Genomic DNA, 17,671 nt, shown 5'->3' with positions numbered 1-17,671 from the left:
CTTGACTAATTTCATAATGTTTCTAATTTTATAATGCTTGTCAGCAAACTCTCCCAGAGATGAGAAAATCCTAAAGTGTCATTTTGTGGAGATCTGTGGAGGTTTTTGGATATATATACAGTACTACCCGAAAAATTAGAATATCAAGTAAAAGTTGTTTTATTTTGGCAATTTAACATAAAAGAGGAAACCAACACATTTTATTGAGCCATAACACGCACATTGACATATCTCAAGCAGTTCCTTGTTGTAACTTTGCTGATTAAGATTTTCAGCTTATTAAAACCACAAACCAACAAACTCAGAAAATGAGAATACTGTGAAAAGCTTCAGTGTTGTAGGTTCAAAGAGTCCAAAGAATCCAAAAGGGTCCTGAGCCTTTGAAAAGTCTGTCTTGGGTTGGCTCAGAAGAGTTCAGACATGGGGAAATACAACAACCTTTTCAGGATATTCTAATTTTCTGGGTAGTACCTGTATATACTCGTCGCTTCATGGGAGCGCGGTGATGACAAACAGACTCTGTAGAATGTTTATAGTTTGAGACCCTTTAAGAACTGGATGTATTCTTCAAGTAACTTTGAGTAACTTTCGAACTTCCCGAGAGGAAAATTAATTTTGGAACATTTTTTTTTTCTTCTTTTTTGCAATTAGTAAATATATCAGTCAAAAAACACAATTATCAGGGACATTGTTGTTGCCGGAATAGAGTTATTGTTTATAGTCCAACTCGTCAAAAAAAAAAAGCAATAGGTCAGATCTTATTTATTACTTTATGCAAATTCTGCTGAATAAATAGTGGACACTTGTCTGTCGGTGACTTGAGTGTGCAGCTGTATGTCCACTATTCAGTCAGTCTGTACAACACTTTGTCAAATCTCTGCACCTAATTTGTGTTTCCACTTCAGTCACTTTATTTCATTTGCCGCTGCTCTATAAGAGATGTGATTTCTTTCTGGTTCCTGATTAAACAAATGGCACAGTGATGATGGGGCAGAGGCACCGTCGCTAACAAGGCTATTTTTGAGTCTCTGCATAAATGAACCAACGGCCCTTTTTGTTTCTTAACGCGTCCTAAAAATAATATATTATTAGTGGCTTGCGGCAACGGAAGCTGCAGCCACTTGGGCTTTTTTTTGAAGCTCTGTTGATGCACGTACAAATCGCAGCCTGAACCAGAAATGCGTGTTTTATTCCAGAGGATTTCAAGAAAATTTCCACATTTTCATTGATTTACACGCAGGAAACGAAAGACAAATTGAGGGAAACGACGTCCAAGCTGGTCCAGGCCAAAGAGGAGACGGAACAGATCCGCAAGAACTGCCAGGACATGATCCGAACGTACCAGGTCTGCCTCTCATGTCACACTCAAACACTAGCCGAGCAGAAATATGAGCAAACACCACACAACCCGGTCCAAGACAACTTGGAATGAATGAACTGAGTGAACCGCAGCAGGTTTTGCCTGGGAGAGGTTCACTTGGAAACACAGCTACCGACACTTCTTCTTCAGCTGCTGTCTTTCACTGGGATTCTGTCTTGTTTTTGAACCTTTTTTCCCTCCCCCTCCCTCTCCTGTCCAGGAATCAGAGGAAATCAAGTCCAACGAGCTGGATGCTAAACTGAGGGAGACCAAAGGCGAACTGGAGAAGCACAAGCAGGAGCAGACGGACCAGTTACAGGTGACCACCGCTTTGCACGTGTGCAGAAACACCCTGTCACGCCCTCGTGTGCATGTCCGGTCCGTGTTTTTGTTGCGCAGGAGCTTAACGTTTTTGACAAGTGAGATTCTTGCAATGTAGAAGTCTGACAAAAATGCAAATATTGCAGGTTTGCTAACGAGTTGTGCACAGACATTGTGTTTCACCCAGCCTTCAGCTCCATTGATCATTCTGAACCTGCCTTCTGTCCATCCATCCATCCATCCATCCATCCATCTATCCATCCACCCATCTATCCACCCATCTATCCATCCACCCATCTATCCATCTACCCATCCATCCATCCATCCATCCATCCATCCATCCACCCACCCATCTATCCATCAGCGCAGAATGATTTACTATTCACTTTGTTTTGGATTTTTTTTTTCCTCAACTGCCCTCACCAGTTTGAGGGATTTAATTTGTTTTTGTTTAAGGGGGCTTTTTTTTTTTTAAAACAAATTGGAACATTGGGCCTGCAGGCTGAAACACAAACACACACACACACACACACACACACACACACACACACACACACACACACACACACACACACACACACACACACACACACACACAGAGGAAGAAATGTGGACTCAATCCAAATATGCTGGCCTGTTTCTTTCCTCTCATGCCCCATTCTAAAGGGAATGGCACTTTAAAAAATAAACGGCCTAGAAATAATCAAAATAAAGATGCGCTTTTAAACTGCGGCCTAGAGAAAAATCACTCTGACGCCTTTGAGCCGATTCATTCAAGCTTTGCCCGTTGAGCCGCTCCGATCCATGCGTTCAGGTTTGTTTACAACCCTTCAAAATGTGCACCGGAGGTCAAGGACCAGATTAGTGAGAATACCTCCACTCACCTGTTGGCTCCGCCTTCTGAGATTGTTCTGCTTTTTGTGTCCCTCCACGTATGCGTAAGATCCACATCTGTATTTGCACCAGGTTGTAAACAGACGGCTGAATATTCTGTTTCCTGGAGCTCTTTGGAGTCATTTTGCATGCATAACCTTTAGTTGTCTTAAATGGCTGCCTAGTTAGAAAGCACTCCATCCTGTGAAGTATTGATTATTTTTTACATTAGTTTTTTTTTATTTTTTTACTTTTTTTTAACTTTTAGCAAGTGCATGACCTGTGATTCAACCAGGTCGTAAATTATGCAAACAAAACTGTAAATGCACCAAACACTTTGTGGGTAGTGACACTAAAACAGGGGGGAAAAAAAACCTTGAATGAAAGAAATGTTTATGTGTGTGATTGTGTGTTGACTGTGCTGTAAAATTAGACAGTTCGATATTCAATTTGTCACTTCACCCGATGTGGCAGGTGCACCGGGTGAAGACCAAAGAGCTGGAGGACCTGAAAAGGAGTTACAAAGAGAGCATTGATGAGCTGGACACCCTCCGCACCAAGGTTTGTGACTGGAAATCTATTTCTGCTCACCGTATCCGTGAGCCCGGCTCAGCAGCTAATTCAGCCCCCCCGCTGTCCCGCAGTTGAAGTGCCTGGAGGACGAGCGTCCGCGCTGGGAGGACGAGCTGAGCAAGTACAGAGAAATCATCAACCGGCAGAAAAGTGAGATCGGCCGCCAGAGAGAGAAGCTGGGAGAGGTCACGGCGCTCCAGGAGCAGCACGAGCGGTAGACACACACACACACACACACACACACGCACACGCACACGCACACGCACACGCACACACACACACACACACACAAACTCTGTTACCATGTCCGAAACTAAACCTTCTGCAGTGGTTGAGTTTTATTATTGTGTTTACAGCCTCTTGAATCTTTACCCTGGTTTATTGCGTGCGGGGTTGCATGCTAGCGTGCGTGCGTCTCCTATATCGCATAAAAGGCATTGGTTCATTAAGGCCGTGCAAGAGGTTGTTTTAAAGGGACAGCCCACTCAAAATTAATGTTGCTACCTACCGACTACTCAACCCAACTCCATCTTCCAGAGAACTTAGACGACCTCGTTCACCTCCATTAAAAACCAGGATCGATTTGATGGATTACAAAAATGTCACCAGCCCTTCCCTTGATATTGGGGCGAGTAACGACTGTGGAAAACTTCAGTTTTGAGGGAACACAAATGAAATTTCAGCTTTTGTGGCCTACAAGAAAGATGCAAAAATGACGTGGGCACTCCCTGGTGTGAGGTAATGTGACCTTCAGCCCCTGGGCTGATTCCAATTTGAATTTTATTTTCTGGAACCTGGTATGGTCAGCGATACTCTAAAGTAAAAGCTGCAGGTGACACAATGACACATTTCTGCACCATTTCCCAACCTCCACTTAGAAGAATAGGTTCTGAAAAGCTCTTTAGGGATGCATGAGAAGTTAGAAGATCCAAATGAATTCCTTTACGCAAAGACAAGCAGTTTTTGGGTAGGGCAGCTCTGTTCTGTGGCTCTTGACCTTATTATTATTTCCCCAAGTACCTCATGGCAGAATTGGGAGCGAGGCCACGGACAGATATAGCACACGGGGCTCGACGGGACGGGACGGGAGGGGACGGGAGGGTCCCTGTGTGGTGCTGCTGGCCATGTGCTCATCACTTCCATAGAATCTTATCCTCTCTGATGTGCTGACCCTGGGTTCACCGGGCCTTTCTGTGTGGGTCCAGGCCAACCAATGCTAAAGATCAGACCCGCTTGGATTGTACTGAACCTATTTCAGTTGGAGTTGGCAAGAGAAGGCCAATTATAAGAAGGACTCGCCAGCTTTTTGGCTTTTTCTTAATGCACTGACCGCCCGCCTCCTTCCACCCGTAGTGACACACAGGAAATCGCATCCCTCCGAGAGGAAGTGGATGGCCTGACCAACCAGATGACAGACTTCCAGCGCGACGTGCAGGGCAGCAGGGAGCGTGAGGCCGAGCTGCTGGGCTTCACGGAGAAGCTGAGCAGCAAGAACGCCCAGCTGCAGTCGGAGAGCAACGGCCTGCAGACGCAGCTGGACCAGCAGAGCCGGAGCTTCACGGAGCTGCAGGAGAAGCTGGAGGAGACGAGTGGCCTGCTCGATGAAAAGGTTGGTGGGACGCTGAGCTTGTCGGATGACACATTTATCATTATGAAATTTAGATTCTCATGAAAATTCGCTGCTTATCAATGAAACGTTAATCGATCAATGAGGTCAGTCAACTAACGATTAATGAATTCATCAATCATTTGCATCCCTAGCCTAAACTTTTATTCACCAGTCCCATTTCTCCCTTCAAAACCCGCAGTCGCGGCAGCTGAAGCAGGTGGAGGAGCTGCGGCAGCAGGAGGTGCGGGGCCTGCAGGAGGAGCGGGCCACCCTGCGGGAGGAGGTGGCGCAGCTGACAACCAGAGTGGAGGAGCTGAGGGACGAGCTGGTGACTCAGAAGAGGAAACAGGCGGCAAACATAAAGGACCTGACAAAACAGCTCACTCAAGGTCAGGAGGGCCCACCGGGTGGGGGGGCGGCCGGATGGCGCGTGGGGAGGGAGAAAAAAAATCTTTGAATATATTCACGTCTCTGCTGCGGCAGCTCGAGTCAAGACTGACAGACGCAGGATGAAACGTCAGGTTAGGAGGAGAAGGCGTGATGGGGAACAGTGTAGACGTGCTCGTCTCCTCCCCCACCTCCTCCTCTCACAACAGGATAATAGCCACTCTATCTGCGCCCGCTACCCCATACACACACATGCACTTACATGAGTCTCACCCCCAATTCGCACCAAAAGCGTCTGTGGCGTGGACACAGTTGGGTCGGGCAGGAGAGTTTTGTGTCACTGTTGTTTTCTTGAAACAAACGCAAAACTGCCTGGGTTGTCGCGCGATCTTGCAACCCTCGCATGAACCGATCAAGCGACCGCGCTAGACGGCGCCGCTCGGAAACACGTTTGGTGAGAGAGGATACGGACCGAACCGCAACGCTCTCGGTGTGAATTGTGGGGCACGACACTCGGCTATTTTAAGACAAACCTGCTGTCCGGCCGTGCACACACCTCTCCCTTGGAGTTGGCGTTTGGAGCAGCGGTGAGATGTTCATTAGCGGAGCCTATGATCACTCTGTGCCACTGCTGCACTGACACCCTCCCACTGCATTACAGTCGCTTTGATCTGCCCTCCCACTGGTGGCGCGGCCGCAGTTTTTGCTGAGCGCTCGGCGCTCCTCCAATCAAAGCTGCTCCACCCAGGTGATGCAGCTTTGATGTCACAAAGGGCCCCGACACCCCCTGTAGGGCGCTGACCAACCCAGGTGTCGCTTCCACTCTCCCAGCTGCAGTGTTTCTGTCCCACAGAGCAGCATGTGGAAGCTCCAACAAAGCTTTGACTGGAGCTAAAAGCAGCATTTTTTTCAGGAGGCTGCAAACAGAGGGCTAAATGTGACGTTTCATGGAGTTCTGATGGAGGGCTGCTGGATAACTTGTCATGCACAACCCATCCACTGTAGCACACGATGAAAAATAAAGCTAAAAAGTAAATTATAAAATGTGAAATTAGAAATTTTTTTCTTTAATTTTTTTTTTTTTTTTTTTTTCAGTTTTCAGCATTCAGTCAGTTTTTCTGAAGGTGACTCAACTCTTTCTTCATGTGCAGCCCGTAAGAGGCTGGAGCAGGTGGAGAACGGAGGCTGCGACCGTGATGGCGGCAGCATGGGCAGTCGTTCAAGTTCCTCAGGTACTGCTCCTGGATTTGGTTAGTATTTAACACGCAGACAACTGAAATAACATCGTTGGGTGGTTGTCTCCACAGTTTGATATCTTTTTCAGCGAAAAACCCGCTGATTTCTGCATTATAACCCTTTTCATGAAACACTCTAAGAACACCTAACGTAAGAACATTTCTAGTGTAGAGTCTCTCCAGTATTGATCCAGTTAATACTTTTTTTTATGGGGTAAAAGAAAATCACGTGCCAGCATGTGGGAATTTCATTCTTCTAAATCCTGCTCGCCACCGTTTCCCAGGCTCCCTGAACGCACGCCACGGTGGCGGCGGCAGTGCTGAAGAACGCTCGCCGGAGAGCCAGTCGGGCCCTTCGGTGATGGTGGTGGACAGCTTCCCCGAGGTGGACAAGGCCGTGCTGGTGGACCGCATCGTCCGGCTGCAGAAGGCGCTGGCTCGCAAGCAGGAGAAAATTGAGTTCATGGAGGACCACATCAAGCAGCTGGTGGAGGAGATCCGCAAAAAGACCAAGTGAGTGAGGCCGAGAGAGAAAACGAGAGAGCGGCTGCAGAGGTTTGACTTTCACTCGGCGGCAGCGGGAGAGAAACAAGGTGGCGACGCTCCGTCGACGTAACGCAGCGGTTTTTGCTCCAGGATTTTCTGCTGCGTCGGCGGCACTGCTGAATTTTGTTAATGCAGCGACAACGTTGGGACTCGACATTCGTTGCTCCATGGTTGACTGGTGCTGCAGCTGACCTTCACTACACACACACACACAGTTTATGACTCCCCTACCTTCTGCTCATCCTCATCTTTACGTCGTAATCCATGCGTCGCCCTCCCATCCGTGACAAGCTGCGCTCGGGCGGCGGGGGACACACATCAGTATGGGTCCTCAATGATGCAGCCATCAGTATTCATGGCCTTCTAAGGAACTGAACGGACATGCAGGACGTGGGAGGTGTCATGTCATCGTCACTCCTGGGCCTTGATGCGAGCCGGCAGCGCGGTGCACTGTGGATGTGAGGTGTGAGGCACGATGTGTAGTGGCAGCTTCGCAGCGACCACTCCAGAGCAGTCTTGGAAAAATAATAATGTATTTGAAATATACAAAGAAAATCCAGCTCCATCACCGTTTGCCACTTCCGCTCTACCTCGCCATCAAGGTGACGGCACACATATCAAAAGTCAATCAAGACACAGACGTCACTCTCCACAGACCAGACAGAATGGCCAATCATGCACAACAGTACGAAAGCATTAAATATTTCAAATAAAGATCCATAAATATCCACATTTCATCCACGCTATGCAAATTATAAATCGTATTATTTCCGAAAAACACAAAAAAAAAAGAAAAACGGCTCCAACATCATAATGTGATGGTGCAGCACTTTAGCACACGGACGCTTTGGCCTCAACCTATATTCAAGAGTTAAAATCAAGGACGAATCCCACGGTTGTCATTCTAAATTTAGCTCCGTTTAAAAGGGGTAAAAAAAGAATAGTCAGCTATGCAGGGTAGCGTCTCGCTGCACAGAAGTGGATTTGTCCCCTTAGCCTTTCTGTTCCCGTCCCTCCTGGGCCGCCTGGTGAACACTGAGCTGCGAGCGCCTCGATCTGCTGAGGAGTTAAGAGGCGGAGCTTAGCCCAGACAAAAGACGGTCAGCCGGGGACGAGTCAGAAGGCTAAACCTGGCTTAACGTCGCAGCATTCACGCCGCTTTATCACGCTTTGATAGCGCCGTTGTTTTTTTTTTTTTTTTTTTTTTTAAATTGTATCTTTATTTGGAACGATTGACCGCTGCCTTTCGTGTTCATCCAGGCAGTCGCGGCAGGTGAGCCGAAAACAATGCGAAAACAGTCGAGGGCAATCGCAACTGTCAATTATTTATTTTATGCTTTTGTTGTTTGTTTTTTTTACCAATCCCAAAACAAAATGTTTAACCGTTAAAGGTCTGCCGTGTAAGATTTAGCACCATCTAGTGGTCAGACAGCAGCTTGCAAAGAAAGAAATGCTATCTACTCAAATGAAAACACAAGTGTGAACTGTTTTTACTGACTTCATCTCACACAAACACTCACATATTTGTTTTGTTTTCATTTTATTTTTGGGTCTATGTGACCGGACCCTCGATCGAAGCGCCACACACTGGGCCTTTAAGTCGCTGCGCTCCGACTCTGTGACTTGAATAGAAATGAGGCTGACGCAGCAGCGTGGTGGAAGACTCTGAGATCGGCAGTTGTTCATAATGGCCACAGACCCTGTGTCCTCATTAAATTGTAATCAGCGGGAACTGCATGCAAAAGCAGACACACACACACACACACACACACACACACACACACACACACACACACACACACACACACACACACACACAGCGCGGGCCGTGTTGTGGCTCTCACTGACCTTATTTTTACACATTAACTCACCCGTTTCTATGTAGGACACCTGGGCAGCTCAGTCAGTCTTGCAGTTTGATTTTCAGTATGTGGGCCATGCAGTCCTGTCAAGGCTCAGATGGGGGAATAAATTGCATTTGCGTCTAAACTCATCAAACCAGTTTGAAGGCAGGGGGAAAAAAAAAACAATGTGCTGGTTACCTTTTGAAGGAGGAGGAGTCTCGCGGCCCTTGTGCCGCTTATCGCTTCGGTGTTGTTTGCAAAGAGAATGGAAAATAAAAAAGTGGGAAGTTAAATTCAGTTTTCTAAATTATAATTGTGTTGGGTTTTTTGTTTTTGTTGGGGGCTGGTGAGAGACACTCTTAATTGGCACGGTTTCTTTTGCGCTTCACCAAATAGATAATGGAAAAACAGAAAAATGAAGTTTTGTTGTCGGTGCTGTGTGTCATCACAAAGGAGGCAGACTGTGAGCTCCGTCGGCTCTCTGCCATTTTCTCAAATGAATTTCCACATTTTTATCGCCTCCTCAGTTGTTCACGCTGGCCGGGCCTGATAAACTCTACAGTGTCGTAAATGTTTGCTGCAGTGGTGTTTTGTTTTGTTTTTTGTTTTCTATCCGTGCGACCACTGCATCTGCAGAGCAGAAACTGCAGATGGGACTTTACTAGTAGTGATCGGCTGAAGGCCTTTTTCATAAGTTGACTCCTCCAACTAAAATTCCACATTGTGTTGTGTGGGTTGTCTCCTTCTTCTTCTCCTCCTTTATTTTCTTCTTCTTTTCCTCCTCCTTTGTCTTCTTCTTATGATAGACTCTTTCATGCAATCCAGCAGGACATTTTCCAAAACCAAACACTTCTTCAAATGCAGCTAATGAACGCACCCCCCTGGAAAAAAAGCCTCCGTGTCCCAAAATGCATTGTGTAGCAGCTTCTCCTTTAGATACAACCCTGGCAGCAACGCAGTAACTCGGATGTGGTTCCGTGAGTTGTAGCAGAAGGGAGAGGACTCTAAACGACCTTCCCCACATGTCAGAAATGAAGATGTTTTTGTTTTCCAAAATGCGAGCCAGCTGGCTCTGAACGAGGCGGTTGCATGTCAATGGTCTCCAGATGATCACATTGACGCCGCGCCTCTCGGCAGCAGCCCGGCTTTTACTTTGCAGGCGGGGCTTTGATAGGCTGTTGATCCTCGTACCGGTGTGACAATAGGCGGGACTAGCTCCTGCAAACAGCCAATGAGACGCGGGTCAGGGCGGGGCTACGACCGGCCGCTCTCTTATTTTATTTTTTGCCTGAACTGAAATGTCCGAACGTTTTATTTGCTCTTACAGTATTTGTAATTTGTATGTATTCATGAGACGGATGTGCCACCAGAAGACTGTCGGCTCCAAGCAAGCTACCAGAAAACATCCTCTCGAATACATGAGTCGCTCAAAACAATGTTCACACGAGTTGCGCCTTTTTGACTTGGCTGCATCCTCTGTCGCCCTCATTGCTTACTTACTTTCTCACCCCTTAACCCCCTCACCCACGACACCCCTCCACCCACCGCATGCCAGCCAGCGCCGCCGTGTGGCCACATCCTTAATTTTTGTCACTTTGCTTTGTTCTCTAAACCGAACACTGTCGCGATGGAACTGGGGGGGTCCGAGTACGGACCCTTTTCAAGTCTAGTCAGAGGTAAGTCTCATTCTGCTGTCTGTGCAAGCCCAGCTGCTGTTGTGTTTGTGTGTGTGTGCGCGCGCACGTGCGTGTGCATGTGTGCATAGTGAAGGACGGCAGGGTCGCTGTAGTGCTTGCACAGCTGCTTCATCATTTTCAGCTTTTTTTTTTCTTTTTTTTTTTGCACCATGCATCCACTTTGGGTTTTTTTACGCTTTTTTTTTTTTTGTGAAAGCTATTTTTAGATTTGTTTTTTTTCACTCGTCCTCCGTGAGAGGGAGCAGTTCTGCAAGTAGATTTCTGCCGAGCCGCCCTCTCCTTTTCAGCATGTTCAGCGTCTACGGCTGCTTCACGTCCAGCCGTCGGGAGTCCGTAATAGCTGCTAATCTTGATGCATGGAAGCATCTGAGCACAACACCGCCCCCCACCCCCACCCCACCCCACCCCCCTCCTCTCCCCTCACCCTTCCAACCACCACTCCCCCACTCCCCCCCTCACTTTCAAGGCATTTACAAGGTGCTCTGAAACAGAAATGATTACGCTGGAGCTTCATATTAATTATCGTGTTCCCCTGCTGAATTGCTGCCTCCCCCCCACAAAAAAAAAAAAAAAACCTACTTGGCTGATAGTCTAGAAAGCACATAAGTGTGTGTGTGTGTGTGTGTGTGTGTTGTCAGTCACATAGTCTGCATTTGTGGCAGTGGCGCGTTTTTGTTTTTACATTGTGTTATTTTGCTTCTCACCATGGATGCAAATAGATGCGTAGCGCCAGATGTGGTCTTAGCTGTAGATGAAAGTGCAGCTGTGAGATTTTTCCTTTGTGCCGTTTCAGAAGTGTTTTTTTCTCCCAGTAGAAATCCACTGCAGATCATTGACGGTTCCGTCACTTTGGCACCTGAATGAATCCTTCATCCTGCAAAATGTAAAAGGCCCCATGTTGCAGATTCCAGTGGAGCCGCCTCATGTGGTTCATTAAAGTCCCAGTGGTTGTCACAACCCGGAGGATGCAAAATTTGGGAGCATTTTTAAAGTCTTTGGTTTGACCCGGCCAGAGATCGAACCCACAACCAGTCTCAGGGCGGACACCACTGAGCTGGTGGGAAAAGTCCGAATATCTCCCAAAGAACAGCGTGTTTAGCCCTGTGTTTACAGCCTCCTGAAGAAAGACCCAAGTTTTAGCCTCCTGCTAGAACTGAATGGCCTGCTGTATCTGGAAAAGGAGTTTCAAACGTTGTCGTCAGCCGTGACTCCGCCCCTTCAAGTTGGGATTTTCCGCTATGATAGGAAAGCTAACGGAGCCCTTTGTGACATCACAAAGAGCTGATTTTTCCAGAAACAGAAATGTCTCCCTTCTGTTCATGTCGCAAACAGACCAGGGAGATGTGCTAGGGCTCGAAAATATTGGTTAAAGGTAATGCCGAAGAACTTGGGACCCCTTCTAAGTGCGCACCTGTCGGCTTGAACCTTGAACATGTCAGAAAACTGTCGAGGTTTTCTGACAGTTTTCACACAAAGAAATCTGCCCTCAGCTCCTTCTGCAGGTAGACAAGGTGTTGCTGTGTTTCAGGCTGGGCAGGAACGTGTGAATGCTGGTGGTCGACCCTGAAGCTGTTGACCAGCAGAGGTCGGGCTGGGCACTCTCAGTAAAACTGCTAAAAACATAAAGAATTCATTTAATCTTAATTGGCAATCTATATCGCTTTTTTTTGTCAAAGGCATCAGAAAAAGACAATGCGTGGCTGAGTCGTGGACCCCAGAGTGTCTGCGGTGGCGTTTTCCCTCTCAAAGGAAACAGGTTTTTTTTCCCGCTTGTGTTCTTTCTGCAAATTGGATCACAGATTTAGTGTCGGCGCTGTTAAGCAAATGAATCCCTCGCCCTTGTTCTCTGTCAGACAAAAAAAAAAAAAAAAAGCAACCCACACACACACACACACGTTCAACCTTGACACTTTATTGTCAGCAACGCGAAGCGCATCGCAAACACAAAGTGGAGACCTGCCTTCACGCAGACGCGCACAGAGTGGGGGTGTGTGGGGGGGAACTTGGGGGGGGGGGGGGGGTTGATGAGCTGAATTCCGCCGTCCCGTTTTCTTTTTTTTGTTGTTACGCCGCCGTCATTATTGCCTTCCCGCCTCTCCGACTGGCACGCTAATAGTCCTCGCAGCTACGACGGAGTGCACCCGCCCAGTGCAGGGGGGATGGGGGGGGGCGGTTCAATAAGTCGTCCCACTGGAATTATTATTCATGAGGCATTTGCCTTTGCCGCTGCAGGAAATGGTTGTATTGCTCTGGTAGGAGCTCTTCATTTGAATCCCACTCTGTCAATTTTCTGCACTCGCCTTCTTCTCCCGCCCCTCCTCCACTTTTCTTTTTTTTTTCTTTTTTTTTTTTTTTTGAAGCGCCATCATCCGCTCGCCTCACCTCACCTCACCTCCCATCCTCTCTCTCCCCGACCCACAGAATCATCCAGAGCTACGTGCTGAGAGAGGAGTCGGGGGCCCTCTCGTCAGAGGCGTCCGACATCAACAAGGCCCACCTGAGCCGGCGGGGGGGCATCATGGCGTCGCTCTACACCTCGCACCCGGCCGACAGCGGCCTCACCCTGGACCTGTCGCTGGAGATCAACCGCAAGCTGCAGGCGGTGCTGGAGGACACGTTGCTGAAGAACATCACGCTGAAGGTACGCACGCCCTCTCCAGCCGCCACGCCCACTCTGTGGATCGGCAGGGTGAGAAATGCAGGAAATGTAGGTTTGACGGTGTGCGTCTTCATCAGCCAGTCCCGAGTCCCGGGCGTCCTTTCACTCACACTGCAGAGATGCTAAAACGCTCCTTGACAGGCTGCGCCTCCGTTTGCGTTTCCGCCATGGATGCATTGTAAGAGCTGGCTGCTGAACTGCCCATATGGCAGCGCTGCAATTCTTTTCCAGGGGCCAATTGAGGTACTGCAACAACAAAAAAAATCCTATGCAGATCAAAAAGCATTTTCCCCATAGACCACAATATAAAAATAAACGCCTGTCACGGCGCTGACAGGACACCTCCGGCAGACATTGGTTCATATTAAATCTTTTTATTGTAGATTTTTAAGTCGACTTTTAACCTTTCTTAGGAATTTAAAAAGGCCAAAGAAATCCTCAAAGAGTTTATTTCCTGCGCGATGTCACCTCACACGCTGCGTCTCGGCTCGCTCTGATTGGCTGATGCATCCTGATGCATCACGTGAGTTCGCAGAGGACTGATGGGAAGTGACGCTACTGCTCCGTGCTCTATGGGCCTGTGGTATATTGGTGGGGGGAAAGCACAAGCTCGTACGTTTCCATGAAAAAAACATCGTCAGCCCTCTGTTAGCAGTGGAAAGAGTGCCTTGTCTTAACCCTGACCCTGCACTCGCCCTCGCAGCTGTGGAGCTGTGGAGGCCTTCGGTTCGCCTTGCAACCGTGACTCCGCCCACGCTCAGGTACTGGTCAGGCTTATGGAAATACCTTTCAACCGAGCTGTTCCGTACCGTGAACGGCTGGCACTAGCCGCACAGGGCTTAGTGGGTAAACGCCCTAAGGTTCACTGCTTCACTTGATACATTGCGGTCATTAGAAGACCCTCAATTTATTCCATCAGGTTTTGAAAGTATCAGTGTGCTCAGTTCAAGGGGGGAATCGGTGTTACTCTGCGAACAAATCAAAGTCGCTCGGGCTTCAGCAGTTCTGAAATAAATGATGGATGATGTGGGGGAGTGTTTGCGGCTGTGACTGCGTGTTCCCACTTAGCAGTCCATCAGAAAGCGTCGATCTCGGCCTCGTTCCCACCGCGCATCCTCATTAAGCCCCTGCCTACGTGAGCTGAGTCCATCCCCTTTGCCTTGAAGGCTTTTTTTTATTTTATTTATTTTATTATAAAATTAGCTCAGCTTCAGCATCCAAGCTAATTTTCTCAGTGTTTATTGAACTATTGAGTTTCAGTTCTCACAATAGCGAATCTTCTAGCTCCGATGTGATTCACCTCGACTTTTTAAAGGGCCCGTTTTTTTGTTTTGTTTTTAACATGCGTTTCATCACCTGGTGGAGCAGCCTTGCATTGTTAACCTCCTACAAAACTCTGTGGATCTCCAGAAGAACAGCATTGTTTAGCCCTTTGTTTGCACCCTCCCTTTTTAAACGCTGGGTTTTAACGTCCTGCCAACACTGACTATTTGTTGGACCATCCACGTGCTTGCAGGGCGGAGCCAATGAAGGCTTTAGGCAGGACTGCTCTTCACCAACCTAGGAGATGTATCGGTGCACTTTGTGACATCACAAAGAGCTGTTTTTCGTGCGCTCTTACAAAAAAAGCGAGCAATCGGAACAAGTGAAGGATGGACTGAGTGACGGAAAATGTTGGTAAAGGACGATTGTGTCATCCAAAATATTTTAATTAAAGAAATTAGAGCGGCAAAAACTGTAATCTGCAGTTCTGACTTCCAGCATGTTTATTTCTAATAAAAGTGCTAATTATCATCACATTTGCTCATCCTCCGGTCTTTGTTCTCTCTTTGCTCCAGGAGAACCTACAGACGCTGGGGGCCGAGATCGAGAGGCTGATCAAACAGCAGCGGGACCCCGAGGATGGAGCGAGGAGGAAGTGATGAAGGAGCAACAACGATGAAGGAGCAACCAAGGACCTCGACGCAGACGTCATGTGTGAAGGAGCGTTTCTCTTTCTTTTCTTCAAGATTGAAGGAGCAAAATCGTCGTCAAGTGCCAGTAGCCCCCCCCCACCCCGACCTCCTGACCTTTACTCACCATCTGGGAAGGTGTGTGAACTTATTTGAAATGTTATCATTCCATCCTCGGCATCCTTGCCCCCCCCCCCCCCCCGGCAGCTGCAACGTCACCATCAGCAGCCTCTGGGACTCATTGTCGCATTGAAAACAAACAACAAAACCCCTGCTGGCTCAGTTTTGCTTCAGGCTCCAGATTTCTGGCTGCCTCGTGAACTTGCCGACTGACTGCAAGATGCCGTGATTGTGAATGTATAGAAAGTGACTTCTGAGTAGCGACACAGAGATACACAGAGCGAGAGAGAGACAGAGAGAAGTAATTTCAAGCGATGAACTCTGAGCTCGTCCCTCAGGAGGAGGAACAAAAGAAGAATTGGAGGCTGCTGAATCATCTCGCTGCGTACGCAACCCCCCCCCCCGCCCCCCCACCTCCCCTCTCGTCAGCACTCCGGCCCAGCTGGTGAACCAATGAGGAGGACGGCGCCTCACATCAGCGACAACTCCGGTGCTGGCACAGAGATGGATCACTGTGTGTGTGTGTGTGTGTGTGTGTGTGTGTGTGTGTGTGTGTGTGTGTGTGTGTGTGTGTGTGTGTGTGTGTGTGTGTGTGTGTGTGTGTGTGTGTGTCAAACAGCATCGTGCCATCAGCTCGTGTTGAACCGCAGAAATTGAATGATAAATATAAATGAAAGATAAAATCTTCCTCATATTTAGCAGCTTTGAATGTTATTTAAATTATTACATATATATATATTTTTTTTTTTCCGCCTGACTTGTATTTTAAGAATGCCTGGTTATTCTTTTTTTTGTTGTTGTTGTTTGTCATTTAAAATACTGAATGCTTCGAAACTTTCCCATATCGCAACTCCCCCCAGCACCTCCACCCCTCACACCTGCCCCCCCCCCACCCTTCAGACTGGTAGCTGTAGCTCAGGAAAGCCAATGGATCCCAGAGAGGAATATCCAGGGATAAAGTGCAATGCCGTTTCCTTTTACTGTCTTTGTTTTCTCTCCATCTTCTTTGTTCTGAATGTATGTGTGCGCCCATTTTGTTGTTTAACCTCTCTGTTTTCTTTGTTGACGTTTTTTTTTCTTCGCTTTTTTTAAACCCCTGTGCGCACGCCAACCGCCAAGCCCCAGAGCTGCTGTGTCTGCGCTCCTCAGCTGTTCTGACAGCGGCAGAACAGCTGCACAAACTGCATGCAACCCCCCTCCCACCCCCGACGACAACGTGTTAAAGGGACAGTTGACCCAAAATGGAAAGTTCAGCCGTTTCCCACTCACCGCAGTATTGACGGAGGCTCCGGCGACCACTTCAGTGCCAACGCTGTCGTCCCAGCTCGTGTCCATTCTTCTGCGTGAAGCGTCGCCATGGCCGACATGGACCTGGAGGCGTGTGTGTGTGTGTGTGTGTGTGTGTGTGTGTGTGTGTGTGTGTGTGTGTGTGTGTGTGTGTGTGTGTGTGTGTGTGTGTGTGTGTGTGTGTGTGTGTGAGAATCCTGGGTGAGCTGTGCCTTTAAGCTCCCCCCCCCCGCTCATTCACAGATATTCAGACTCGTGCACAGTGCGTCTCACAGTCGTGTGTGAATATCTGAGTCTTTCCACACGTTCCCACGGTGGGATCACTAGGTTGCCGTTGCTGTCGCAAAAGATAAACCTCCATCTCCGACTTTCTTTTTTTTTTTTTTTTTCTTTTTTTTTTTGTCTTTCTATTTTCAGAACGATCACAACCAGTCTTTTGTGGGTCATGAATGGTTGCAGGCCTTCCCTCGCACCCTGGGGTTGTGTTAAGGAAGGAGGGGTGGAGGCGGTGCCACGTGAACGCAGATAAAAGTTTTCAGGATTGAGGTCACGGAGTCCTCTAAGCCTCCTCGCTTGCCCTGCGGTGCGCTCTCTCTGTTTGAAGTTAGCACCATTTCTTTTTTTTTTTCTAATTTCGCTCAAACCGGCTCCCCCCCCCCCCCTCCTCCCCCAAGCCCCGAGCCTGGATCGGTGCCAGACGTACAACTTTCCAACCTCTGGAGTCGAAGTTCACCTCAGGCTGAGGTTCAGGTGATTGGATGTTTACAAAATCTGTTGCTGTCACAACGAGCAGAACGCGGCCTGCGCAGTGGACCTCGCCAGGCAAATCCTCCACCGTGGCCAACGCCTTGCTTCCTACCTGGTCGGAGTGCGTTGGCTGTTAGAAATCAGACGGGGTTTTTTTTTGTTTGATTATTTCAAAGCGGTGAAATGGAGCCATATTGCAGCAGCGCTGCGTCAGAATAAAATCCAGTAACTGAAGAGCCAGTCTTTGCTTAGGCTCAGTCCCAGATTAGAGTGTATATTAGTGGTATGTGTGTGTGTGTGCGTGTGTGTGTGCGTGTGTGCGTGTGCGTTCACGTTTCTTTCCCTTCCTTGCTGTGCAATGATGCTCATGTATGTGGACGATGCAAACTGTGATTATAATATGCATTTGTAAATAAGCCATTCTGGGGAAAAATAAAACATGATTTGTTTGTTTTTGGTTT

The 17,671-nt window shown here is 48.0% G+C and overlaps 1 protein-coding gene across 2 annotated transcripts in view; it reads left to right on the top strand.

The window, feature by feature from the left end:
* The window catches only part of ccdc186 (coiled-coil domain-containing protein 186), a 23,566-nt gene extending 5,895 nt beyond the window's left edge, over nucleotides 1–17,671 (top strand). The window contains exons 7-17 of one of the 2 annotated variants that reach the window (XR_012926837.1): nucleotides 1,241–1,345; nucleotides 1,581–1,679; nucleotides 3,029–3,115; nucleotides 3,199–3,341; nucleotides 4,481–4,736; nucleotides 4,936–5,125; nucleotides 6,275–6,373; nucleotides 6,643–6,871; nucleotides 12,867–13,086; nucleotides 14,943–16,601; nucleotides 16,657–16,683. Coding sequence is in view for 1 of the 2 variants with exons in the window: in XM_076028129.1 (XP_075884244.1) it covers nucleotides 1,241–1,345; nucleotides 1,581–1,679; nucleotides 3,029–3,115; nucleotides 3,199–3,341; nucleotides 4,481–4,736; nucleotides 4,936–5,125; nucleotides 6,275–6,373; nucleotides 6,643–6,871; nucleotides 12,867–13,086; nucleotides 14,943–15,026 (1,512 nt within the window). In the remaining variant the exon portion in view is untranslated. Of the gene's footprint in view, nucleotides 1–1,240; nucleotides 1,346–1,580; nucleotides 1,680–3,028; nucleotides 3,116–3,198; nucleotides 3,342–4,480; nucleotides 4,737–4,935; nucleotides 5,126–6,274; nucleotides 6,374–6,642; nucleotides 6,872–12,866; nucleotides 13,087–14,942 lie in introns of both variants that reach the window. The other variant, XM_076028129.1, reaches the window with a different exon arrangement.

This window comes from Nelusetta ayraudi, unplaced genomic scaffold, assembly GCF_046127955.1.
Source record: "Nelusetta ayraudi isolate G7.1 ecotype Tasmania unplaced genomic scaffold, CSIRO-AGI_Nayr_v1 ptg000022l, whole genome shotgun sequence".
Lineage (NCBI taxonomy): Eukaryota > Metazoa > Chordata > Actinopteri > Tetraodontiformes > Monacanthidae > Nelusetta > Nelusetta ayraudi.
Note: the sequence above shows the minus strand (reverse complement) of the source record. Positions and strands in the feature narration are given on the sequence as shown.